The 26,480-nt window shown below is 54.2% G+C and overlaps 1 protein-coding gene and 1 non-coding gene across 33 annotated transcripts in view; one reads left to right on the forward strand and one right to left on the reverse strand.

Moving 5' to 3' along the window:
* The window catches only part of LOC105488443 (DNA topoisomerase I mitochondrial), a 65,441-nt gene that overhangs the window by 7,307 nt on the left and 31,654 nt on the right, over window positions 1-26,480 (forward strand). For 19 of the 32 annotated variants that reach the window (XM_071067673.1, XM_071067672.1, XM_071067674.1 and 16 more), the window contains 6 exons: window positions 17,082-17,197; window positions 18,935-19,056; window positions 22,100-22,222; window positions 22,910-23,097; window positions 23,813-23,957; window positions 24,300-24,443. In XM_071067673.1, the coding sequence (XP_070923774.1) occupies window positions 18,943-19,056; window positions 22,100-22,222; window positions 22,910-23,097; window positions 23,813-23,957; window positions 24,300-24,443 (714 nt within the window). In that variant the 5' untranslated portion in view covers window positions 17,082-17,197; window positions 18,935-18,942. Of the gene's footprint in view, window positions 1-5,891; window positions 5,964-7,146; window positions 7,214-13,619; window positions 13,766-15,816; window positions 15,988-17,081; window positions 17,198-18,934; window positions 19,057-19,288; window positions 19,422-22,099; window positions 22,223-22,909; window positions 23,098-23,812; window positions 23,958-24,299; window positions 24,444-26,480 lie in introns of those variants that run through there. The other 13 variants (XM_071067671.1, XM_071067676.1, XM_071067669.1 and 10 more) reach the window with 10 other exon arrangements.
* LOC139355967 (U6 spliceosomal RNA) lies at window positions 2,476-2,582 on the reverse strand. Its single transcript, XR_011607348.1, has one exon. It is a non-coding gene; the product is annotated as a U6 spliceosomal RNA (small nuclear RNA).

Raw genomic sequence — 26,480 nt, forward strand, 5'->3', positions numbered from 1 at the left:
AGTCAGCACCCCTTGTTGAAAAGACTGTTCTTTCCCCGTGGAGTGGTCTGACATCCTTGTTGAAATCAGTTGCCCACAGGTGTGTGGGTTTATTTCCAGACTCTGAGTGGACCCACCGGTCTCTGTGCATGTCCTTCTGACCGTGCCCCTCTGTCTTCATCTCCGTAGCCCTGAAGTTTCGAAATCAGGAAGTATGATTCCTCTAACTTTGTTCTTTGTATTTCCCTGTGAATTTTAGGATCAGGCTGTCAATTTCTGCAAAAGCACCAGCTGGAATTTTGATGGGGATTGCATTGAGTTTTTCTATCTGTTTGGAGAGTGTTGCTGTCTTTATTTTTTTATTTATTTATTTAGAGACGGAGTTTCACTCTTGTTGCCCAGGCTGGAGCGCAATGGCACAATCTCGGCTCACAACCTCCACCTCCTGGGTTCAAGCAATTCTCTTGCCTCAGCCTCCTGAGTAGCTGGGATTACAGCATGTGCCCCCATACTCAGCTGATTTTGTATTTTTAGTAGAGAGGGTGTTTCTCCATGTTGGTCAGGCTGGTCTTGAACTCCCAACCTCAGGTGATCCACCTGCCTTGGCCTCCCAAAGTGCTGGGATTACAGGCATGAGCCACTACACCTGGCCGAGTATTGCTGTCTTAACCATATGAAGTCATCCAGTCCATGAATACAGGATAGCTGTTCACTTATTTAGGGTGTCTTTAATTTCTTCTGGCAATGTGTTACAGTTTTCAGAGTATAAGCTTTATATCTCTTTTGTTAAATTTATTGCTCAGTATTTTTTTTTTTGATGCTATTGTAAATGGAATTATTTTCCATTTCTTTTCTTTTCTTTTCTTTTTTTTTTTTTTTTAAGACAGGGTCTTACTCTCACTCTGTCCCGCAGATTGGAGTGCAGTGGCACGATCTCGGCTCACTACAAGCTCTGCTTTCCAGGCTCAAGTGATTCTCCCGCCTTTGTCTCATCCTCCCGAGTAGCTGGGATTACAGGCATGCGCCACCACTGTCTGGCTAATCTTTGTATTTTTAGTAGAGACGGGGTTTTGCCATGTTGGCCAGGCTGGTCTTGAACCTCTGACCTCAGGTGATCCACCCACCTTGGCCTCCCAAAGTGCTGGGATTACAGGCCTGAGCCACCGTGCTTGGCCGAGAAAAAGTTTTTATGATGCTTGTTAGAGATGGTAAGGCAGACTTCCAGGAGAGGCCGCTGTCATGGGGTTTTGCAGTAGGGGAGAGAGATTGAGCTCAACTCCAAATACAACAAAGACGTGTGAGGATGTTTAGCCAAGAAGCAGAGTTGGAAAGTTACCATCAGGAGACATCGGGGTAGGGGTTCTTTGGCAGGCCAGGGTGATGAGCTGTAGAGGCTGAGGGAGGAGGAATTTGACCCGATGTTGAGGATCAGATACCAAGGGTGGGGTTTTCACTGACGCAACCAGCAGGAGTCTTGCTGAAACTGGACTAAGTAGGTCAAGGACTAAGCCAAGGTCAGGGCCTGGTCAAAGAGGAGGACCCAGGAGCCAGACTCAAGTGTGGTCGAGGACAGTCTCTGTCAGTGGGGAGTGCTTATAATTCTACTGCATATACTTGAAATTTTCCAAAATAGTAAGTTTTCTAAAAATTTAAATTGAAGTAGAATACATTAAAAATAAAAAGAGAACCGGCCGGGCGCGGTGGCTCAAGCCTGTAATCCCAGCACTTTGGGAGGCCGAGACGGGCGGATCACGAGGTCAGGAGATTGAGACCATCCTGGCGAACACGGTGAAACCCCGTCTCTACCAAAAAATACAAAAAAACTAGCCGGGCGAGGCGGCGGGCGCCTGTAGTCCTAGCTACTCGGGAGGCTGAGGCAGGAGAATGGCGTAAACCCGGGGGGCGGAGCTTGCAGTGAGCTGAGATCCGGCCACTGCACTCCAGCCCGGGCGACAGAGCCAGACTCCGTCTCAAAAAAAAAAAAAATAAAAAATAAAAAATAAAAAGAGAACCAAAAAGTCTATTCAAATGCATTGGACTTTGTTTCAATTCTGATTTACAGAAAGATTTTTTAAATGATGAGACAGTTAGGGAATTTGAGCACTCTGTGGATATCTGATAATAAGGAATTTGTTTTTTGAAGTGTAATAGTGGACCGGGCGCAGTGGCTCACACCTGTAATTCCAGCACTTTGGGAGGCCTAGGCGGGTGGATCACTTGAGGTCAGGAGTTCGAGACCAGCGTGGCCAGCATGGCGAAAACCCATCTCTGCTAAGAACACAAAAATTAGCCGGGCACAGTGGTGGGCGCCTATAATCCCGGCTACTCAGGATTCTGAGGCAGGAGAATCGCTTGAACCCGGGAGACGGAGGTTGCAGTGAGCTGAGATCGTGCCACTAAACTCCAACCTGTGTGACAGAACGAGACTCCATCTTAAAATAATAAAAGAAAAGAAAGAAAGAGTGATGGTGTATAGTGGTTGTGTTCTTTTTAATTGTTTTTGTGGAGAGCATAATGAATTTGCCTGTCATCCTCGCACAGGGGCCATGCGAAACTTCTCTGTATTGTTCCACTTTTAGCGTATGTGCTGCCGAGGCGGGCACGTGGTTGTGGTCTTTAAAAGAAGAGTTTGCATCTTTGGACATAACTGGAAATGTCTGTGGGTGAAGCGATGTGCTGTCTTGGAGTTGCTTCAGAATAACCCACTGGGGAGAGAAGAGGGTGGGCACTCAATGGAAAGAGATGGGATGTGAGCTGGTAAGTTTTGAGTTGGTGTAATGGGGTTTTGGGAGTTTATTAATACTTGTCAAACTCAAACGAAAATACACAGATGAGGCCCAGCGCAGTGGGTCATGCCTGTAATCCCAGCACTTTGGGAGGCCAAGGTGGGCAGATCACTTGAGGTCAGGAGTTTGAGACCAGCCTGGCCAACATGGCGAAACCCCGTCTCTACTAAAAATACAAAAAAATCAGTTGGGCATGGTGGCGGCGCGCCTGTAGTCCCAGCTGTTTGGGAGGCTGAGGCAGGAGAATGGGGTGAACCCGGGAGGGGGAGCTTGCAGTGAACTGAGATCGCATCACTGCACTCCAGCCTGGGTGACAGGGTGAGACTCCGTCTCAAAAACAAAACAAAACAAAACAAAAATTAGCGGATGTGGTGGAGCATGCCTGTAATCCCAGCTGCTTGGGAGGCTGAGGCAGGAGAATCGCTTGAACCTGGGAGGCGGAGGTTGCAGTGAGCCGAGATTGCACCACTGCACTCCAGCCTGGGCAACAGAGCAAGACTCCATCTCTAAAAAAAAAAAAAAAAAGGAAGCAAGGCTTTTGAAAGGTGATTTGGCTCTACTCTCATGAATGGACAATGTTGTCATCTTGAGAGTAGATTTCTTGCCATGGGAGTTGGTTCCTGATCAAAATGGTGAGTTTGCTCAGTGTCCTCCCTCTGCCGTGTGTGCTAGTTCATCTTCTGCCGCTGGGGTAATGCAACAAGAAGGTCCTTGCCAGATGCAGCTTCTTGATATTGGCCTTCCCAGCCTCTGGTGAACCAGATAAATCTGTGTTCTTTATAAATTTCCCAGTCTGTGCTATTTGTTACAGCAGCAGGAAATGGGCTAAAATACGTCCCCCTTCCTTCTCTTTTTCTCTTTTTTAGAGATGTCTTGCCGTGTTGCCTGGGCTGGCTTCCAGTTCCTGGGCTCTAGTGATCCTCCCACTTCAGCCTCCCGAGTAGCTGGGACTACAAGCATGCTGCCACACCCAGCACAGCCCCCTTTCTTTTTCTCTGGTGCTGCTTTGTTTGTTTAAAATAAATCTTTTTAAAAAAATGATTTTGTGAGGCCGGGCGCGGTGGCTCAAGCCTGTAATCCCAGCACTTTGGGAGGCCGAGACGGGCGGATCACGAGGTCAGGAGATCGAGACCATCCTGGCTAACACGGTGAAACCCCGTCTCTACTAAAAAATACAAAAAACTAGCCGGGCGAGGTGGCGGGCGCCTGTAGTCCCAGCTACTCGGGAGGCTGAGGCAGGAGAATGGCGGGAACCCGGGAGGCGGAGCTTGCAGTGAGCTGAGATCCGGCCACTGCACTCCAGCCTGGGCGACAGAACGAGACTCCGTCTCAAAAAAAAAAAAAAAAAAAAAAAAAAAAAAAATCATTTTGTGGGATCTTGGCAAGGGAAAGCAAATTTGAGGGGCAATAGCTGGTCCAAGAACCAAGTTTCTGGGTGTCTCAGTATCCCATTAGCTGGGTGGTAAAGGTGCTCCATGAAGATAATGCCTCTGGGTTTTCTGTCCTGCATTGCCTGTGAGGAATTTGGAGCAGCCTCGTACTTAGGAACCTGGCATTTCCTCCTCACTCCTGAGCTTCAGGAGGCCTGGCATTGCCTTCGGAGCTGTTCCGGAGGTGAAACAAAGCCTTGGCTGAGAGCCAGAAGAGCTGCCCATTCTCCTGGGCTCTAGAGTAATAATGCAGGAGCACTTTGTGAGAAGTGAACTTTACCGACACGCTATCTCCACGTGATAAATTGTACTCATTGACAGTGACCATTGGATGAGTTTTGGCAGAACTGTCCCTCTGCAAAGCCACTGCCACCCTCAGAAGACAGATGTGTCCACACCCACTTGACCATCACCCCTGCCCCCAGCATCTATCTCCCTGCTTATGACTTTCTGCAGATGTTTCCTGCTGACATGCTGACTGGGCAGAATCAGAACCCCCAGAGTCTACCTCATTACCAATGGGTTGTTAGATAACGGTTTGTTTGAAAAGCGATGCAATAATAAATGCTTTGTGGGACTTCAATTTAGAAAAAGTGTTGATGATTTGGATTTTGCCATTTTACTGATGACTGACTTTATCAGTATAGTTTAAGTGTGAATTACTTTATCTCTTCTCTGTGTTCTGGTACTATGTAATGTATTCTTATATATTTTATGAAAGCCCTGAGTTGGTGCTAAACTTTGCTACTAAATTAATGCAAGCCTTATCTGTATTTTAATTTAAAACAGTGAAAAGCTCTGCTGAAGTGCCAGCCAGAGGTGTGGGAGTATAGCCTGAGAGGCTCTGTTCCACGTGGGGTGTGAGTGACACCTCCCAGCCCCGCGTGGCGGCAGGAGCTGGAGGGGCCAGCCTGCTTCTCTCTGTCTGTGTAGAGTTTACAACTGTGTCCTCCAGAGACCAGCAGACGCCTCGGGCTGGCATTGCTGGGCTCCTGTGCCCAGTGCTGGTTCAGACCTTTCAGCCACTCAGGGATGCCCTGTGGACCTGCCTCCAGCAGGGCTCTGCCAGGTCAGGCATGGGGGTGACCTTGGCTGCCAGTGGGCTTGTGGGCTCTGCCTCTCTGTGCGTGGCTCTGCCCAGCAAGGGTAAGCTCCTTGGGAAGGACTGGCTGGTGCCTGCAGTGTGGTGCGTGTCTGTGTTTGGGAATCGGGACCTGTCTATGGGGAGTCTCCCATGGGTACCTTTCTTTTTTTTTTTGAGACGGAGTCTCGCTCTGTCGCCCAGGCTGGAGTGCAGTGGTGCGATCTTGGCTCACTGCAACCTCCGCCTCCCGGGTTTATGCCTTCTCCCGCCTCAGCCTCCCGAGTAGCTGGGACTACAGGCACCGCCACCTCGCCCAGCTAGTGTTTTGTATTTTTAGTAAAGACGGGGTTTCACCGTGTTAGCCAGGATGGTCTCGATCTCCTGACCTCGTGATCCGCCTGCCTCGGCCTCCCAAAGTGCTGGGATTACAGGCGTGAGCCACCGTGCCCGGCCATAACGGTTACCCTTTTTAGAAGCCCCTGTGCTGTCCCAGTTGGAGCCAGAATTGTGTTATTGAGTTGGGATGAGGTAGAGAATGAGTTACCTTTTAACATGGCCCCTGGGTCTCTTATTACTTAAAGCTTTAACGTTTCCTTCTTTCCAATTTTTCCACCCCAGACTGGAGCCTGTGCTGATGACTGTGGCTGTGATGAAATCATGCCTGTGACCACAGCAGCTCTCCAGGTGCTGGGCATGCTCCTCACATGGCGCCCATCCATTCTGTCTCCTGCTTGGCCTGGTTCACTGTTGCTCACCTTGCTCAGCTGAGGTTGCTGCTCCTCCTCCCCTCCCCCTTCTCCCCTCTCCCATCCCTTCCCCCTCCTCCCCTCCCCTCCCCCATCCCCTCCCCCATCCCCTCCCCCTCCCCCTCCCCTCTCCTGCCTCTGCAGTCAGAGCATCCCGAGAGGAGCATGGGTGTCTGCCACCCTTCCCTCCCTAGTCCTCTCGTTTCAGTGAAGTGGCTCCTTCTGTCTTCTCAGGCACAGACCTTGGTGTCATCTTTGAGGGCCCCATCCTTGAGGGCCTGGATTCCACATGGATTCCATCTATTAATCCTGATTTCCAGCTGTGTTATGACGGCCTCCTCTCACCCTTCTCTACTGGCCCAGGCCTCTGCCTCAGTAGGGCTCTAACATGATTTTCAGAAATCTCACAAGTTTTTCCTTGCAAGACGCGCATTTCACTGTGTCTGCAGTCTGCAGTGATGTGGGTGTGTGTTGTGATGGTCCGATGTTGGAGTGAGAGCAGCTGTAGTGTGAGGTGCGGGCGAGGTGGGCAGTCAGCCGAGGAGTGGGCAGGTTCAGACCGGGGTGCCTGGCGCCCCCATAACCTCCTTGGGGTTCCTGGGGACAGCGCCCCTGACCCAGCGTGCAGCCCGAGGTGGGCCCCGTGCCACTCCCACTTCAGCGAAGTGTCTTTTCCTCTCTCTGTTCGGTGTGAGTTTTGTTTCTGAAGATAGTTTGTCACACTTCTTCAAAAGTCCCTTTTGAAGGACTGTTTTTCCAAGTTGATGATTTCTGAACTGCTGTGGTGTTGGTGGGGACAGAGATGGGCCTGGAGGGGACTCAGGAGCTGCCTTTTACTGCCCGCCCACTCTCCCCCGGGGCCGGGAAGTGCCTGAGATGTGCTCGCAGCTTCTGGCCTGGGGTGGGGACTTCTGCCACCAGCTGGTGCTGTGCCCAGAGGCTCCTTGATAACCCAGCATGTAGGTTACCAGCAGCTTTGCCAGGTGTACTTTTTAAAAATGAGAAAAGGGTCATTAAAAGCATGGGAGGCTTCCATGAGGCTGTTTTGACTCTCTGTTGTTAAAATGGCAACCCTGAATGAGCTGCAGAGTTGCATATTTATGTATAAATTTGTTTTCTAGATTTGCACAGATCACCAAGCCAGTGAAGACTAATAACCATGAAAAGCCACCCAAGAAAAAAGGCCAAGTAGGTATCTTCAGTAGTAAATAAACAATGAACGTGATTCTGAGGAGCAGCTTCACAGGCACTCACGCCTGGCGATGCTGATTCTTGCAGATACGAGAAAACAACGGATGAACTTAGTGTCTCATTTTCTTCTAAGATTTTATTGTGAAATAAGTTAGCAGGCTGGGCACGGTGGCTCACGCCTGTAATCCTAGCACTTTGGGAGGCGGAGGTGGGTGGATCACCAGGTTAGGAGTTTGAGACCAGCCTGTCCAAAATGGTGAAACCCTGTCTCTACTAAAAATACAAAATTAGGCCGGGCGCGGTGGCTCACGCCTGTAATCCCAGCACTTTGGGAGGCCGAGGCGGGCGGATCACAAGGTCAGGAGATCGAGACCACGGTGAAACCCCGTCTCTACTAAAAATACAAAAAATTAGCCGGGCGCGGTGGCGGGCGCCTGTAGTCCCAGCTACTCAGGAGGCTGAGGCAGGAGAATGGCGGGAACCCGGGAGGCGGAACTTGCAGTGAGCCGAGATCGCGCCACTGCACTCCAGCCTGGGCGACAGAGCGAGACTCCGTCTCAAAAAAAAAAAAAAAAAAAAAAAAAAAAAAAAAAAAAATACAAAATTAGCCGGGTGTGGTGGTCGGGAGACTGAGGCGGGAGAATCGCTTAAACCTGGGAGGCAGAGGTTGTAGTGAGCCGAGATCAGCCTGGGTCACAGAGCGAGACTCTGTCTCTAATAATAATAATAATAATAATAATAATAATAATAATAGTAATAGAAGAAGGAGGAGGAGGAGGAAGAAGAAGAAAGAAAAAGAAGAAGAAGTTAGCAGTGGATGGGGCAGTGGGGTCGGGACCTTCCGTAGTGGCTCTGTGACCTTCCCTTTCTGGTGTTTTGTGCCTGGGCCAGGGTGGACGCTGGCAGCGTGGTCTGGTGTGGCCTGCACCTGCTCCGGAGTTGGGAGCAGCCCCAAGCTCACCCCTGACCCCTTTGTTCACTGCCCTTGGTTTCTGCTCTTGACAGAGGCCACAAAGGCTGCGATCAAGAAGCCGTTTCCCAAAGCTCAGTTAAAAGCATCTGTTAGGCCCATAGAGAGCAGTCGTTGCTGGGTGGGGAGGGTGAACCTTCCCTCCTCCTCTGACATGCTTTAATTTTTTTTTTTCCTGGAAGCCCTGCGACTTCCCTAAAAATGGAATGAATTGTAGAACAGACCTATGGTGCCAGTGGGTCATGTTTGGTTAGAAGGTGATAATCTACAGAATTCCACAGATTCTAGATACTATGGACCTAGTCCATATGGACTAATAAGAGGACGAATCTTCTTTAAGATTTGGCCTCTGAGTGATTTTGGATTTTTACGTGCCAGCCCTAATGGCCACAGATTTTCCGATGATTAGTAAGCATTTATTCTTTTGACTTGATTATTGTCTCCTTTATATGTGAATTTATTACTCCCGTTGAAACCATATACTAATAAACTATTTGCTATTCAAAAAAAAAAAAAAAAAAAAAGGTTAAGTAACCGGCCCAAGGTCACACAGCCACAAGTGGGCCACACTGCGTTGTAGCCGCCACCCCTGCTCTGTCCTGTACGCAGCCACGAGCCGGGCGGCTCTCCCAGTGGAGACGTGCTGGGGGTGTGACACACACCTGCTATGAGAAGAGCGATGCGTACTCTCTCATTAGCATATTATGTTGACAGTATTTTGGGTGAAATAGTTGGAATTAAGTATATCATTAAGGTCAAAGTCCCTTTCTTTTGCAATGTGGCTTCGGGATGGGGTGAACCCCGCCGCTGCTTGCAGCTGTGTCTGCTGGGCGGCGCTGCCTCCCACCTGGGCAGTCCCCACGTAGCCTTGGAGCTCCGGCTTCAGGCTTCCAGGTGGGAAAGGTCTTTGTGGGTATCCGGCTCCTGCATTTAGCACCTGTTTGATTCTGGGAAAATTCTTTAAATTTTCTAAGCCTAGTTTCTCTCATGCAAAACAGGGGTCCTCCTACTTGCTGTGAGGAAGAGTGGTGAAGCCCCGCCTCCGCTCCCTTGGGCAGCCCCCAAGTGGCCTGGGGAGGAAGAGGGCACAAGGGGAGGGGGCCACCAACCCCAGGAATATTGGCAGACAGTTCATAGAAACCCTTCCTGGTCTGCAGGCCTAGACTCCCCAGCTGTGTCTCTGGCCTTGTGCAGTGGGTGCCACTTTTCCACGCCCTCCCCAGCACGTTGACTGCAGCCACCCGGGTGTGAGGTGACCTCATTGTGGATTGGATTTTCATTTCTCCCATGGCTGATGATTTTGAGCATCTTTTTACAGGATTGTTGGCCTTTTGTATTTCATCTTTGGAGAAATGTCTCTTTAGATTATCCCCCTTTTAAAAAATATATATATTACATATTATTTTATATATATATATAGAGAGAGAGACGGAGTCTCACTCTGTTGCCCAGGCTGGAGTGCAATGGTGCGATCTCAGCTCACCACAACTTCCGCCTCCTGGGTTCAAGTGATTCTCCTGCTTCAGCCTCCCAAGTAGCTGGGATTACAGGCATGTGCCACCATGCCTGGCTAATTTTGAATTTTTAGTAGAGACAGGGTTTCTCCATGTTGGTTAGGCTGGTCCTGAACTCCAGACCTCAGGTGATCCACCCGCCTTGGCCTCCCAAAGTGCTGAGATTACAGGCATGAGCCACCAAGCCCGGCCAAAAAACATTTGTTTTAAGAGATGGAGCCTGTTGTTCAGGCTGGAGTGCAGTAGCCTGATCATAGCTCACGGCAGTCTTGAACGCTTGGGTTCAAGCAGTCCTCTCGCTCAGCCCCCCGAGTAGCTGGGACTACTATAGCAGGACGGGTCGCAGACAAAACCTCTCGGACACCAGTTTTAGGAAGGAAGAGGCTTTAATCAGCTGGGAACATCGGTAGAATCGTGTCTCAAGATACGAGCTCCCCAAAGTCAAGATTCCTGTGCCTTTTAGGGACTTACAACTCTAAGGTGTCCACATGAAAGGGCCGTGATACGTTGTGCACGCAGGGGCTGTGTGACTGGGGCTGCATGCACTGGTGATCAAAACAGAACCAAACAGGGAGTTACACAATGCTTCCTCATACAGTGTCTGGAATCGATAGAAAACTTAAGTGATTAGGTCAGGGGTCGATCTTTAACTACTAGGCCTGGGGTGTGGCGCTGGGCTGACTATTGAATTTCACTTCTGCCTTTTCTTTAACTCCTACTTTTTCTTTTCTTTGAGGCAAAAATTAGGCAGAAGACAATATGAGAGGTGGTCTCCTCCCTTTCTACAGGCACACACCATCATGCCCGGCTAATTTAACAATCTTTAGTACAGATGGGGTCTTGCTGTGTTGCCCAGGCCAGTTTTGAAGTTTTGAGATCAGCAACTTTGTTATTCTTTTTCAAATATTGTTTTGGCTATTCTGGGTCCCTTGTATTTCCCTGTGAATTTTAGGATCAGGTTGTCCATTTCTGCAAAAACGCCAGCTGGAATTTTGATGGGGATTACATTGAGTTTTCAGGAATTTTGATGGGGATTGTATTGCGTTTTTGGATCTGTTTGGCGAGTATTGCTGTCTTAACCTTATGAAATCATCCGGTCCATGAACACGGGATGGCTGCTTATTTATTTAGGCTGTCTTTAATTTCTTTGGCCAATGTTTTACAGTTTTCAGAGTATAAGCTTGATACTTCCTTTGTTAAATTTATTGTGCAATATTTTATTTTTTGATGCTATTGTAAATTATTTTCTTAATTTCATTTTCAGTTTGCGCATGGCTCCTGGTTAGAAATACAACTGATGTTTGCATATTGATCTTGTACCCTACAATTGTGCTGAATTCGTCTATTAGCTCTAATAGTTTTTGTGGATTCTTTTTTAAAATTTTATTTTCTATAGAGATAGGGTCTCACTATGTTGCCCAGGCTGGTCTTGAACTCCTGGACTCAAGTGATCCACGTGCTTCGACCTCCCAAAGTGCTTGGATTACAGGCATGAGCTACGGTGCTCAGCCTATTTTTGTGGATTCTGTGGGATTTTCTATATACAAGATTATGACACCTGCAAAAAGAGCTGATTTACTTCTCTCTTTCTGATCTGGGTGTCTTATTTCATCTGCTGGCCTGTTTGCTCGGTGAGAGCCTCTGGTACCGTGTTGAGTGGCAGTGGCGAGAGTGGACATCCTCGTCTTTTTTTTTTTTTTTTTTTTTTTTTTTTGAGACGGAGTCTCGCTCTGTAGCCCAGGCTGGAGTGCAGTGGCCGGATCTCGGCTCACTGCAAGCTCCGCCTCCCGGGTTCACGCCATTCTCCGGCCTCAGCCTCCCGAGTAGCTGGGACTACAGGCGCCCGCCACCTCACCCGGCTAATTTTTTTGTATTTTTAGTAGAGACGGGGTTTCATTGTGTTAGCCAGGATGGTCTCGATCTCTTGACCTTGTGATCCGCCCGTCTCGGCCTCCCAAAGTGCTGGGATTACAGGTTTTTTTTTTTTTTTTGAGACGGAGTCTCGCTCTGTCGCCCAGGCTGGAGTGCAGTGGCCGGATCTCAGCTCACTGCAAGCTCCGCCTCCCGGGTTCACACCATTCTCCTGCCTCAGCCTCCTGAGTAGCTGGGACTACAGGCGCCCGCCACCGCGCCCGGCTAGTTTTTTGTATTTTTTAGTAGAGACGGGGTTTCACCGTGTTAGCCAGGCTGGCCTCAAACTCCTGACCTGGTGATCCGCCCGTCTCGGCCTCCCAAAGTGCTGGGATTACAGGCTTGAGCCACCGCGCCCGGCCCATCCTCGTCTTATTCTTGATTTCAGGGGGAGCATGCAGTCTTTCTTCTTGCATATGAGGTTAGCTGCGGGGTTTTGTAGATGCCGCTTTTCAGGTTAGGTTTCCTTCTGTTCTGTTCTTGAGTGGGTTTTCCATTCTGTTTATCATGAAATGGTGCTGGATTTGTCTGGTGCTTTTTCTGCATCTATTGAGAAATCTTAGGGTTTTTGTCCTGCCACACTCCCTCTTACAAAACCTGAGGAATCAACTGGGCATGGTGGCTCACACCTGAAATCCCAGCGCTTTGGGAGGCCAAGGTACTTGAGCCCAAGAGTTCAAGACCAGCCAGGGCAACATAGAGAGACCCCATCTCCACAAAAAGTAAAAAACAATAAACCAAAGACCCTTAGAAACCTGAATTGGAAAACACACTGACTTCAGGATTTTGTTGAAGGAATGGTGGGCCTGGGCTAAGGCCCTGTTCTGGTTTGTAGAAAGGGTTGTCTGAAAAAATAATGCGTTGCTGTTCCGCAGCCCCTGGGAGGAGGTGGCCCACCCGGAGAGTCAGCTGCTGTGTCCTGGTGTGTGTGTACCTTCAGCTGCTGAGCTGCTCATTCTGAAATGATGGGACACCTACCAGGTCTGCCTGGGCCCTGAGAGCCAGCGAGTGCAGCCCTCGGCCTCTGCCTGTGGTTTCCAGCAGCTAGATGACATGGACACTGAGTCAGCTGGTGGCAGGGGAGGGTCGCTGGGGGCGTGCGGTGGCAGCCCAGGCTCCTTTCCTGCCTGTGTCCACTGCATTCCTAACGGTCACAGCGAAAGTGCGGGATGCATGTGAATTCATCTGCTTCCCACGGTCCTGGTGTCCGGGTTTTACCGGGAAGAACAAGGCTGTAGTGCTGCCGGAGGTGAGTGGTGTGGCCTGTTGTGGCTCAGGGCCCGCTGCCAAGTGCCGGTCTAGAGGTTTTGCCCTTGGCCATGCTCCCCAGTGAAGACACCGGGGTTCAACCCTGGCCAGGGTCAGGGGTCATGCTGAGGACTGAGTGCAGGAGGGAGGCTCCAGCTGTGCCCGGTCTCTGGTCTCCTTGGGAGTGAGAGGCTGGTTGGCAGTGATGATTCCGCAGGGCTTGCAGCGGCCTTTGTCCAGAGGCACCACCTCTGAGGGGCTGCCGTGGGCTGGATAGCAGGCGCTTCTGCCGCTTTTTGCCTGGAAGTGCTGCTGTTTGCAGGGGATGAGGTAGGGGCCCTCTGAGCCTGTGAGGTCCCTTCTCCCCAGCAGCGGAGCATGTGCTTAGGAAGGACCTGCCAGGTGCCCCTGCCCTCGGAGGCTCTGGGAGAGAGCTGTGTGCCAGCCCTGGGCAGGCGCTCACTGGCCTGGTCGTGTGACCTGTGGGGCACCCTGACAGCCAGCCCTGTGCTGCAGAGGTCAGTGGGACTGGGTTTGGATCTAGGGCCCCGCCCCAGCGTGAAAGGGCGCTGGACCACGAAGGCAGGGAGACCAGGGGGAGGCCGGCAGGACAGTCGGTGGCGCCGCTGCCGCAGCCCGGTGCAGGCTTAGACCGCACAGCCTCGGAATGAGCGCCGCTGGGGGCGGAGGCTGCGCCCGGGGGCGGGGCTGGCCGCTGGGGGCGGGGCGGGGCGGGGCCGCTGGGGCGGGGCCCAGCTTGTCGCCCTTTCCCGGAGGCCGGCAGATGCGCGTGGTGCGGCTGCTGCGGCTCCGGGCGGCTCTGACGCTGCTCCGGGAGGTCCCCCGCCGCCCGGCCTCCCGGGGCGTCCCGGGCTCGCGCAGGACGCAGAAGGGCAGTGGAACCAGGTAAGGCGGCCCATTGAGCAGGCGGCGAGGGCCCTGAGCACCGGGCTGGGTTAGGTCCAGAAGGGAGAGTGACAGGCCTCGTGGGACCGCCTTGCCCTGCTTCCGGTTTTCCCAAAAGTCGGGCCGGGAGAGCATGCCTGCCGCGGTGTGAGCGGCCCGCCTCCTGCCCGGGGTGTACAGGCCCCCCGTGACGTCACCCCTCCTTCCCCAGGCACCACCCCACCAACCCTGTTTGGGGAAATCTCCCCCGTTTTTTTGGCTTGCGGTTTCATCATTTGTGTAGCTGTGGCTGGGCCTCAACACTGTAGGGTTTGGTTAGGTACTTTATAAAAAGCTTGTGTTGCTGTGTCTGGTCTTCTGAGACCTGGAGTCGGTTCCCGGGTTGTCTCCAGGACGATTCTGCATGACCCTGGCACTCATTGTCGTATCTACATCACCAGGCACACGCCACATGGATCCAGTGGCCCTGGTGGCCGTTCGTGGTCCCAGGCGCTTTCCTGGGGGACATGTGAGAAGCCCTGCCGGCGCATACTGGGCCTGGGGTAGCCGCATGGGGTTGGGTCTCTGCGCACGAAATGCTGGAGGTTTCGGAAGAGCTGGAGAGTTGACAGCCTCACTGGTGCGTGGAGATCCTGCAGGAGTTTCCGCCAGTGGGTTTGCCGTCGTTCACTTGGTGCTTCCAGCGTGGTGTGTCTCTGTGGCCTGGTGGTGCGCTATCGCCATATCCGTTCACAGCTGAGGGCCTGCACAGCTGCCCAAGGCCATGCCGCAGAAATGTCCTGTCTGCCTCCAGGATCTTGGGACCCAAGAGAGCCCAGATCGGGGAGGGCGTCTTGGGAGGAGGGAGTTCTGGCCTGCCCTGGAGCTGGGGCTGGCTGTGGGCCCTGCACTGAGGCGCATCTCTCCGAGGGTGCACAGACAGGTAGGTGCTTTCCAAAAAGTGCTGCTGGGCTGCAGTCACCCAGGTGGAAAGGTGGGTTTGGAGCAAGGTCTCCCTTTGAAAGCCAGCTTGTGTCTGATGGTGGTGCTTGGTACGCGGGTCTCTGCAGGGGTGAAAGAATGTCACTACAACGTGCACAACGTGCAAAACGTGCAACGCTCAGTTGGGCTTGAGCACACCCAGCACTGCAGCCCTGCCTGGCTGCTGGCCTGCAAGTTGTTTCAACTCAGTGTCTTCATCTGTGAAATTAGACTGATGGTGTGATTACCCTAGAGGCTTTGTGTTACTGTCAGTCAGTTCTTTATTTTTTTTATTATTATTATTTCTTGAGACTTGCCCTGTCACCCAGGCTGGAGTGCAGTGGTGCAATTTCAGCTCACTGCAACCTCTACCTCCTGGGTTCAAGTGATTCTCCTGCCTCAGCCTCCTGAGTAGCTAGGATTACAGGCGCCAGCCACCACATCTAGCTAATTTTTGTATTTTTAGTAGAGATGGGGTTTCGCCATGTTAGCCATGCAGATCTCGAACTCCTAGCCTCAAGTGATCCACCGACCTCAACCTCCCAAAGTGCTGGGATCACAGGCTTCAGCCACCACGCCCGGCTCCTATCAGTCAGTTCTGAGATACCTGTGTTTTCACATTTTCTCACACCCTGATTCTCTAAGAAGGCGTTGTCTAGGTTAAGAGGGCGAGGTCTAGGTTTTATTCTTCAGGGTACTTAGCGATGCCGCCTCCTATCAGCCCTACCCTAGACATGCTGTATTAGGGCTGCTGGGCTCTCTTGAACTCCTAAAACCTGTAAGAAAGGTGAGGCTGGTCTCACCTGACATGGAAAAGCTCTGCAGAGTCAGCAGAACCCCCCTTCCCCCGACTCTCCCCCCAGACTCCAGCTGCCTGCAGTATCTGCCAGCTAGCTTTTTGTACTTTCACCATGTTGGCCAGGCTGGCCTTGAGCTCCTGAGCCTGCCTCAGCCTCCCAAAGTGCTGGGATTACAGGCGTGAGCTACCGTGCTGGGCTCCACCCTGGAAGGTTCTTGAGCCGGTTAACTTCTCCCTACTTTATCACCTCTGCCTCTGGCTCTTCTAACCCTGCCCATTCCCTCCTCTGCAGAGACAGCCAGAAAGGCCCTTTCAGAAATGTCAGTGGCACATGCTTTCCTCTCTCAGACCCTTCAGAGACTTCCTGTTGCTCTGAGGACACTCATCCCAGCCGAACAGGCCCACCAGGCCCCTGACAGCACTACCTGGCTGGGGTCACGTGCGGGTCTCCTGGCTCTGGCAGGTGGGGGTGTGATCTGGAACCTTCTGTCCTTGTGCGTCTGGGGGAGGCTCAGAAGGTGTGTCCATCTCACTCTCCCCCATCCTGATGGTGCTCCCACCCTCCCACCAAAGCCTCTCCCACTGAGGCCTTTGCACTGGCCATCCTAGATGCTGGGCTCGCTCTTTCCTCAGCCCTGCTGACTGAGCCTGCCCACTGCCTGCCAGCCATGCCCCGTCTCGCTCCTCTCCTCCCAGGCCCATCTCAGTGTCTGGGTTCAGTTGAGCCCTTTCTACGAGGCAGTGCTGGCTCAGGGCTGGCTCAGGGCGGGCTTGGGCTTGGCTGGAGCCTCAATGGATAGATGATGACTGGCCTGGAGAGTTAGGATGGGCTGTAGCCACCATGCTGGCTGTGTCCCCGTCCTCCGCCCCCAACCTCCAGAGCTGAGCTTGCCAGGAGGGGATGCCCTGGGGAGGGGGACCTTGGCAGGGAGCCCTGTGGAGCCTCATTGTGTTAGTGCGTTGTAAGCCCTCCCCCACGCCCAACAGGAACCCTTCCCTGAAAACCCCTGAGGCTTCTGGCTTCAGGGCCTCCCCTCCCTGCCCGGCCTTCTCCACCCTGCCCGATCCTCTGTGGGCGGCGGTCCTGCGCCCTGCTGTGGTGCCTCTCCACTGGCTGCACTGCTGGCCCCCTCCACCCAGCTCCTGGGAGGCAGGGCTGTCTCGTAAGCAGCCAGGTCCTTTATTTAGCTAATGAAACGGTCCCATGGAGAGGTTCCAGAGGATTCTAGAGCGGCTCTGAAGGGACCCATCTGGGGAGAGGCCCTAGAGCCTGGGAGAGGCATGTTGCCTTGCCCTTCCCCGCTTAGCCGGGCTTGGTGGGATCCGTGACTCAGCAGCGCACGGGCCGCTGTGGGTGGGGCACGGGCGGGTGCACAGGCAGGGGGCTCAGGTCAGTGGGGGTTGCCTCCCTCTGCAGGCCTTGTTTTCCTCCCCCGTGAGGTGGAGGCCACACGGCCCCCCTGCTAGGAGCCACAGGGAGGAGCCACCACGCGAGGTGGGAAGAGGCTCACACTGGGCCTGGCCCAGGAGAGTGACACGTGCTGTCTCCATCTTTAGGTGGGAGGAGGAGAAGCGCGAAGACGGGGTGAAGTGGAGACAGCTGGAGCACAAGGGCCCGTACTTCGCACCCCCATACGAGCCCCTTCCTGATGGAGTGTGTTTCTTCTATGATGGTGAGGACGCAGGGAGCGGCTCCTCCAGGGCCTGTGCTTGGCTCCCTGGGTGTGGGCTCCCAGTGGGCATCTGGCTCGCTCCCTCAGCCCCGCTGCAGGCTTCTGGCTGTGAGCGCTCTGTGCCCTCTTCTTGCAAGTGATGCGTGGGGGCTGCTGACCGACTGACCCGTGCTCGGAGGGCAGCAGCTCAGGGGCTCCTGTCCCTGCCTTTCCTGCTGAGCCTGCACTGGCTGTGCCTGTTGTGTCCAGGACCCGCTGGGCAAGGCCCACCCTCCGTCCCTGCCCTGCACCACTGTGTTCCCTGTGTGTTCTGAGTATACACAATATATACACTGCGTGTACACACGTGGATCACAGAATGGTCACTTGATCCCAGCTTGTGATTCTCAGCAAGAAGCGGAGCTCGTGATCCACATGAGCGCTGAGCCACCCTCAGAGGCAGGACCCCGGGGGCTCTGGGTCAGCAGGGCCCAGTGCAGGACCCACCCCTCCTGCCCTTGAGCCCTACTGTCTGCCCCAGGGCCGAGGAGCTTTGGCTTGGCTCTTGTGCTGCTGATTTTAGCTGCTTCAGCCCATTTTCTTCATCTCTGCTAGAAGGCATCCTTCTAAGAAAAGCAAACCTCTTCTCCCCCAGGGCGGGCCCCCACGCCGTGCTGTGCCCCTCCTGCCAGCCCTCCCGTGGGCCCCCTGCCGGGCCACAGGCACACCTGAGTTCGCTGAGCTCCTTTGATGCCATTTTTTGTTCAAAGCCTGTTTCTCCGAAGCTGGACTGGAGATTCCACAGTGACAGAGGTTCTAGCTGTGTCTGTGGGGGCTGCCCACGGGAGGCCACGGGGCCTTTCTGAGCGTCTCGCGCTGTGCCCCTGGCCCAGTGTAGCGGCCGCCTCGCCCGCCCCAGAGTGGCCCTGCAGGACCTCCCTGGCCAGGAGGGATGTGGCGGGCGAGGACTACCCGTGCAGGGCCATGGCAGGCAGTCCGGGGAGCAGTGGTATCACGTGGGGCCCAGTGGGGCCGAGCCTCCACAGAGGGGCAGCGGGAACTGAGCCCCTCGGGCCTGTGCTGCTGGCCTCTGGGCCTCTCGTCCTCTGTCCTGAGAGGCTAGTTATCAGGAATACCTTCTTCCGTTACCAAATGATTATGCCTTTATTTCTCTAAAATTTTCTTCTGAAAACTTTTCAGACACGCAGTTGGAAGAATTCCTGGTGAACACCCTCGTTCCCACCAGGAGCCTCTCGCTCTGCTCACCTGGCCCCAGCTCACCCCCTGCGTCTCTAAACCATACCGATCTTAGAAGAAAACGCAGGGACTGGTGGGACAGAGGCTGGCAGAGTTTTACAGGGTTACACTTACAGTTATTCAGTTGTCTGCTTTGAAGCATTAACTTTTATTTTGCTTCCGTAATTTTGTAGAGATTGGTGTGTTTTAAAATTGTACATGTTCCATTTTCATGTAATATAAATGTAGTAGCAAAGTAAAGTGCTAAAGGAGAAGAAATCAGTAGCACCGAAATCTGCAGCGTTTTCACCACCCACTCCAAGATCACTGTGGTCGTCACCTCCACGCAGGGTGATTGTCGTTTGTCATGTAGAACATGCTGCTGAACTTACGGAATAAGGCCTAGCTTCTTGCTCTTGGCATAGTACGCACGAAAGCGTAGTTTAAAGCAATGAAGTCATGTCAGCTGGAGGCCAAGCCTGTGGCCGCTCTCTCATGTGATGTGTCTTTTGATGCCTGCAGGAAAGCCCATGAGATTGAGCGTGAAAGCGGAGGAGGTTGCCACTTTTTATGGGAGGATGTTGGATCATGAATACACAACAAAGGAGGTTTTCCGGAAGAACTTCTTTAATGACTGGCGAAAGGTAGGTACCCTGGGCGGCCGCCACAGCTGTCCTGGACCTGGCTGGCCAGGCCCCTGAGGTTCTGCAGTGCTGCCTCTGGACGCCCCTTGCAAGTTCCCGGTGCCGCTGCGTGGCCACTCGCTTCGAGCTCCTGGGCCCAAGCCATCCTCCTGTCTCGGCCTCCTGAGTAGCTGGGACCATAGGCGGTGCCAGCGTGCCCGGCCTAGTGCACCTCAGACCTTTCCCTTCTCAGGCAGGCCGTGGGTGTGGAGCCGGATTGGTGGTAGCCTGACTCCATGGACCGCTGAAAGGACAGGGGTCTGGCATGTAAGAGGGAGAGTGGAGGAGGCCACTGCCATTTCCCAGCCCCCGGGAAGACAGGTTTGGTGAGAAGCTCTTTGGAGGGGAGGGTGCTCCCTCAAGGTTTTTTCCTTGCTCATTTTCAAGGTGACTGCCCTTCGCCCATGGCCTGACTGGTTTCATGTGTGTGCCGTGGGCTTTGTGCCCTGTGGGGTTTCTGTCGGCACCACACCTGCAAGACTCGCCCCTGACTTGCTGTCCCACGGCTTCTGCCTGGCTCTGGTTAGGTCCCGTTTCCTGCGTCGTGTGACTCGTGCTAGTCCATTTCCCTGTTCGTGGGTGTTTGATTAATTCCTGTTTTTGGCCTTTGCGTGTGTAAAGCTGCCATGAACATTCCCATAGGACTTAGGGGTGAAGTTGTTGGGTCACGGGCTACATGTGTGTCCAGCTTACTGGAAACGCCAGGCTGAACTGTCCACACGCCTGCCACGGGTGTGAGGCGCCTCTCTAGTGGGCACGAGGTGATACCTCACCGTGGGTATGGTTTGCGTTTCCCTAATGAGAAGTGATATTTAAGCATCTTTTGGTGTGCCGATGTGTCATTTCAGTATTTTCGTTTGTGAACTTTTGTCTGTTTGAAAAATTGAGTTGCTTGCATATTCCTCGCTAATTTATCGGAGTTCTGAAAATGCATTCTGGATACAGCTTCTTTGCCGGTTGCACGTGCTGTGATATCATCTCCCAGACTTTGCCTTTTCGTTTCTCAGTGAGGTCTCCAAGCAGAAAATGTTAACTTAGTTATTGAGTTTATCAGCCTCTTTTATGGTGAGTACTTTTGTGTCCTGTTTTAAGTCCATTATCAGAAATAGGATTTGTAAAACTTTTTCGTGGTGTTTGTAGTTTATATTTGCATTCTCTTAACAATGTCTTTGGAAGGTCAGGAGTTTGGAATACTGACTAGGTCCCGTGTATCATGTTTTGTCACAGGTTGTGCTTTTGTTGTTTTGTCTAAGAAATATGCTTAATTCAGCAGCACAAAGATTTCCTCCTATGTTTTTCCCAGAAGTCTTGGTTTTAGGTTTCCATTGAGGTCGGCTTAGTTTAGGTGGAACTCTGAGTTAATTTTGGTTACTGTTTGGGGTAGAGGCTGAGGCTCGTGCTTTGCATGTGGGTGTCTGACTGCCCCGAGCCGGCTGCTGGAGCCTGTGCTTCCTTGTGCCCTGTGTGGGCTCTGCTTCTGGACCCTCTTCCTCTGTCCTGATGCCATCCCTCTGCCTGTCACCACGGCTTGGTGAGGTGGCGCCAGCTGCCCGGTGTCCTCACTCCCCTCCCGGCAGCACTTCTAGCCACTAGCAGAGCTAGGAAGGGAGGCAGTGTCGCAAGGCAGCAGAACTGGAATGGGCGGTGGATCCGAGGGCCCAGGGAGACACAGGGAGAGACCCTGAGCCCGCGGTTGTGGCTGAGCAGGGCTCCGTCCGGCACAGATGGTCGATCCGAGGGCCCCGGGAGACACAGGGACAGACCCTGAGCCCGTGGTTGTGGCCGAGCAGGGCTCCGTCCGGGCACAGACTGATCCGAGGGCCCCGGGAGACACAGGGACAGACCTGAGCCCGCGGTTGTGGCCGAGCAGGGCTCCGTCCGGAACAGATGGTGTCGCACCTGAGCTCCTCGGCAGAGGCGGGTCGTCCCCATCCCACAGTGAGACACGGTTTAGCAGCAGCTCCTGAGGTCTCACATGCCTGAGTGGCCGAGCCTGGACTGGGACCGTGAGCTGGTGCCCGCAAGCCTGGGCTTTTGGCCATGGGCTGTACAGAGTTTTTGTTGTGTAGGAAATGAGAGGAGAAACAGTTGCCTGTGACCTGCGGCTCTCCCTCAGGTCAGCGTCTCCTGTTCCCATGTCCTGGCTTCTCCTGGGCACTAGTTTTCGTGTGAGTGTGATCGGTGTGCATGTAATGTTTTCCCCACTCGGTATTTTATCCTGCTTAGTCTCCACACGGGTAGATCATCATCAAACTGTTTTCTTCTGTGGTTTCCAAAATTCACCTTGAAACTGAATCCCCAGCGCCACAGGACAGAGGTGGGGCCTTCAGGAGCTGATTGGGCTGTGAGGACACTGCCTTGCTGCAGCCCTTAGGATTAATTTAGGGCCTTAGGGCAGGGCTGGGTGGAATTAGCTGGGCCCCTTCTGTCCTTCTGTCCCCGCTCCACTGCGTGAGGACAGCCTTCAGGGCACCCTCTCAGAAGCAGGGACTGGGTCCTCCACAGACATCAAATGCCGGGGCCCTGATCCCAGCCTTCCAGCCCCCAGAGCTGTGACTGGTTTATCACTGACCCGTCCCCGGGATTTCGTTGCAGCAGCACGTATGGACTGAGACTTTGGCCTCCTGAATCCCATCACGTTCACCAAATGAGCTCCCCATCATTTATCCCGCTCTGTCCGGTCATGGCGTTTCTGCTGTTGCCCTTAGTGCCGTCGTCATGCTCGTTTTCATACCGGAGAGTTTACTTGGGATGGATCTCAAAGTGGAATTACTGAGTCAAAGGTTTTAGCCAGTTTTACTCCTGACTTGTTGTGAAGTTGCTTTTGGAGAACTGTGCCCTCGGCTGCTCCACCCCACTCCACCCCTGCAACAACAGACCCAGCTCTAACTGTGGGGTCTGCGGGGAGAGGCTCTGTTCACGGGACCGCAGGCCTGCACAGGTTCTGCCCGTCGCACGCACGCCTCCGTCAGACATGGTGAGTGCGTGTCTGTGGTTTGTGCAGGAAATGACAGTGGAAGAGAGAGAAGTCATCAAGAGCCTGGACAAGTGTGACTTCACAGAGATCCACAGATACTTTGTGGACAAGGCCGCAGCCCGGAAAGTGCTGACCAGGGAGGAGAAGCAGGTTGGGCTGACTCGAGCGTTGTGTGACCCAAAGTGGCCCCTGGGAATGAGAGGCCAGCCTGGCCCGAAGGCTGAGAAAGGCCTGTGGCCTTAGAGAAGCCCCTTCTCACAAAGCTGCTCTTGGCTCGGCAGCCTTAGTGCCCCTGCGTGTGCTGAAGTGTCGTTCCGCTTCCCCAGAGCACATTTGAGAGTAAACCCAGTTTGAAATGGATGAGTGATTTACCATCATTGATAAAGGGTGGGTTCCCAGACGGGTTGTGGGCTGAGGGCGGGGCTTGTGCAGGCCAGTCGGCTTCTCGCTGTTCTGTGCCATGCGTCTCCCTCCATCTAACAGGAACCTGCCGTGCTGTGATCTCCATGTGGCCTTCTCAGGGATTCCCTTAGCTCTCCTCCTCCATGGCGGGCAGCCACGCTCCCTCCCCCGGCTTTACTGCTCAGGCCTAAAACAGCCGAAGCCTGCGCAGGGGCCGGGGAGTCCAGACCATGGGGTGGTTGGGCCGTGGCTCCTGGTGCCCCCTGTGTGCCCACCTGCACTGTCCCTTGCCCCCGCGACCTCCATGGATTGTGAAGGGCTTTGAGGGCCCAGCTGAGTTAGCCAGAGCAGGGTGGTCCCAGGTGAGCAACAAGGGACTGAGGCCTGTCCTCTTCTCTTCACTGCTAATGTCTACTGACTGTTTTATTAACTCAGAAGCTAAAAGAAGAGGCCGAAAAACTTCAGCAAGAGTTCGGCTACTGTATTTTAGATGGTCACCGAGAAAAAATAGGCAATTTCAAGACTGAGCCGCCCGGCTTGTTCCGTGGCCGTGGCGACCATCCCAAGATGGGGATGTTGAAGAGGAGGGTCATGCCGGAGGATGTGGTCATCAACTGCAGCAGGTACGTGGCCGGGCGGGCAGCAGGCAGGTGCTGGATCCCTGCCACCTGGGTGAGTCTGGCTTTTCTTCACCTCCTGGGAGAGGGAGGCACACTGAGAAACGTGTGGCTGGTGACCCCCACACCATTCCTGTGGAGCTCAGCCTGCGGGTGTGGCCGGGCAAGGGCGGCCCTCCCAGGGTGCGTACCACGGGGTCAGAAGTCCTCGCCTTGCTGTGGCTGAGACTTTCTCCTGCCAAGGACACCCCGTGTGGTTTTCATATCCCACACCATCTGGACGGCCCAGTAGCATTAGGTGTTTTGAACTTGTTGGAGGGGCATTCCAAGTGGTGGAGAGGGGACTGCTGGGCCGCCTGTTGTACCGTGTGACCGCAGTGTGGAGTAGGGACCCTGCCTGCAGGACCTCCAGTGGCCAGGCTGTGTGGAGCAGGGCACTCTTCATCCCAGTTGGTGCTGAGAGGTTTGAACAGAGCGATCCCTTGCTTGGGTGGCCGCCCAGCCTCCTGGTGCACCGTGGCCTTCCTGTGTGTGCAGAGCGCAGATTGAGCGGCTGCTTTTGTCTGAGCTGCCAGGCAGGCCACCTCTGATGCCAGACTCGGTCAGGAGCCATGCCACTACCATGGCCACCAAGTGGGATGGTTGAGCAGAGCAGCTCCTTTTGCTTGCATTCCAGAGAATAAGGTCTCCAAGTTATGTTTGTGTCATTGTTCTGCTGCAGGGACTCGAAGATCCCCAAGCCACCGGCAGGGCACCAGTGGAAGGAAGTGCGCTCCGATAACACTGTCATGTGGCTGGCAGCGTGGACCGAGAGCATTCAGAACACCATCAAGTACGTCATGCTGAACCCTTGCTCGAAGCTGAAGGTGAGCGCGGGGCTCAGCAGGGCGTTTCCTCCCCGGGAGGTCTCCCTTAGGACGCTGGCAGGGAGGTATGTAAGCCGGGCACCGGCAGAGGCTTCTGAGATGGGCTGGGAGTCGGCCAGCCCGCGCTGAGGTCATGCTGTGCCAGCAGCCACAAGCCCCAAAGCCAGGAGTGGACGTGGGTGCTCACTGCCAGCATCACCCAGCTGGATTTGCTGCCCCAGCCCCTGACCACTCCACCATCGAGTGGAGAAGCACGAGGTTTGGGGCAGGGAGAGTTGACAGCCTCCTCCATTATTTAACAGGAATACGAATGTTTTCTTTCCTGTTATTTTTTTCATTTAGGGGGAGAAAGCTTGGCAGAAGTTTGAAACAGCTCGACGCCTGCGGGGATTTGTGGACGAGATCCGCTCCCAGTACCAGGCTGATTGGAAGTCTCAGGAAATGAAGACGAGACAGCGGGCGGTGGCCCTGTATTTCATCGATAAGGTACGCGGCCTTCTCGCCTCCTGGGGCTCCTCATCCTGGCTCTCCTGGCGAGGACACCCAGTTGGATGGCACAGTGTGGCGATGTGGGCCTGTGTGTGGGGTGGAACCGCAGTCTGATGGTGTGTGTGCGTGTGCACATGTGTGTGGGTGTGAATGTGTGTAGGGTGTGCATGTGCATTGTGTGGTGTGTGTGCACGTGTGTGTGGCGTGTCTGTGTGTGTGGTGTGCATCTATGTGTGGTGTGCATCTGTGTGTGGTGTGCATGTGGCGTGCCTGTGTGTGATGTGCATGTGTGTGATGTGCCTGTGTGTGATGTGCACCTGTGTGGTGTGCATGTGTGTGGTGTGCGTGTGGTGTGCATGTGTGTGGAGTGCCTGTGTGTGGCGTGCCTGAGTGTGGCGTGCATGTGTGTGGCGTGCCTGTGTGTGGCGTGCATGTGTGTGGTGTGCCTGTGGCGTGCATGTGTGGCATGCATGTGTGGCATGCATGTGTGTGGCGTGCATGTGTGTGGCATGCATGTGTGTGGCGTGCCTGTGTGTGGCGTGCATGTGTGTGGCGTGCCTGAGTGTGGCGTGCATGTGTATGGTGTGCATGTGTGTGGTGTGCCTGTGGCGTGCATGTGTGTGGCATGCATGTGTGGCGTGCATGTGTGGCGTGGCTGTGTGGTGTGCATGTGTGTGACGTGCACCTGTGTGGTGTGCATGTGTGTGACGTGCACCTGCGTGTGGTGTGCATGTGTGTGGCGTGCATGGGTGGCGTGCCTGTGTGTGATGTGCACCTGTGTGTGGCGTGCATGTGTGTGGCGTGCATGTGTGTGGCGTGCATGTGTGTGGCATGCATGTGTGGCGTGCATGTGTGTGGCGTGCATGTGTGTGGCATGTGTGTGGCGTGCATGTGTGTGGCGTGCATGTGTGTGGCATGCATGTGTGTGGCGTGCATGTGTGTGGCGTGCATGTGTGTGGCGTGAATGTGTGTGGCATGCATGTGTGTGGCGTGCCTGTGTATACTGTGCCTGTGTGTGGTGTGCACCTGTGTGTACTGTGCCTGTGTGTGGCATGCATGTGTGTGGTGTGCATTTGTGTGACGTGCACCTGCGTGTGGTGTGCCTGTGGCATGCCTGTGTGTGGCGTGCCTGTGTGTGGCGTGCATGTGTGTGGCGTGCCTGTGTGTGGTGTGCATGTGTGTGGTGTGCATGTGTGTGGCGTGCCTGTGTGTGACGTGCACCTGCGTGTGGTGTGCATGTGTGTGGCGTGCATGTGTGTGGCGTGCCTGTGTGTGGCGTGCCTGTGTGTGGCGTGCATGTGTGTGGCGTGCATGTGTGTGGCGTGCCTGTGTGTGACGTGCACCTGCGTGTGGCGTGCATGTGTGTGGCGTGCATGTGTGTGGCGTGCATGTGTGGCGTGCCTGTGTGTGGCGTGCCTGTGTGTGGCGTGCCTGTGTGTGGCGTGCCTGTGTGTGACGTGCACCTGCGTGTGGTGTGCATGTGTGTGGTGTGCCTGTGTGTGACGTGCACCTGCGTGTGGTGTGCATGTGTGTGGCGTGCATGTGTGTGACGTGCACCTGCGTGTGGCGTGCATGTGTGTGGCGTGCCTGTGTGTGGCGTGCATGTGTGTGACGCGCATGTGTGTGGCGTGCATGTGTGTGGCGTGCCTGTGTGTGGCGTGCATGTGTGTGGCGCGCATGTGTGTGGCGTGCATGTGTGTGGCGCGCCTGTGTGTGACGCGCATGTGTGTGGCGTGCCTGTGTGTGGCGTGCATGTGTGTGGCGCGCATGTGTGTGGCGTGCATGTGTGTGGCGCGCCTGTGTGTGACGCGCATGTGTGTGGCGTGCCTGTGTGTGGCGTGCATGTGTGTGGCGTGCATGTGTGTGATGTGTGCATGTGTGTGGCGCGCCTGTGTGTGACGTGCCTGTGTGTGGCGCGCATGTGTGGCGCGCATGTGTGTGGCGCGCATGTGATGTGTGCATGTGTGTGGCGCGCATGTGTGTGGCGCGCATGTGTGTGATGTGTGCATGTGTGTGGCGTGCCTGTGTGTGGCG

Source organism: Macaca nemestrina, chromosome 8 (genome assembly GCF_043159975.1).
Source record: "Macaca nemestrina isolate mMacNem1 chromosome 8, mMacNem.hap1, whole genome shotgun sequence".
Classification (NCBI taxonomy): Eukaryota; Metazoa; Chordata; class Mammalia; order Primates; family Cercopithecidae; genus Macaca; species Macaca nemestrina.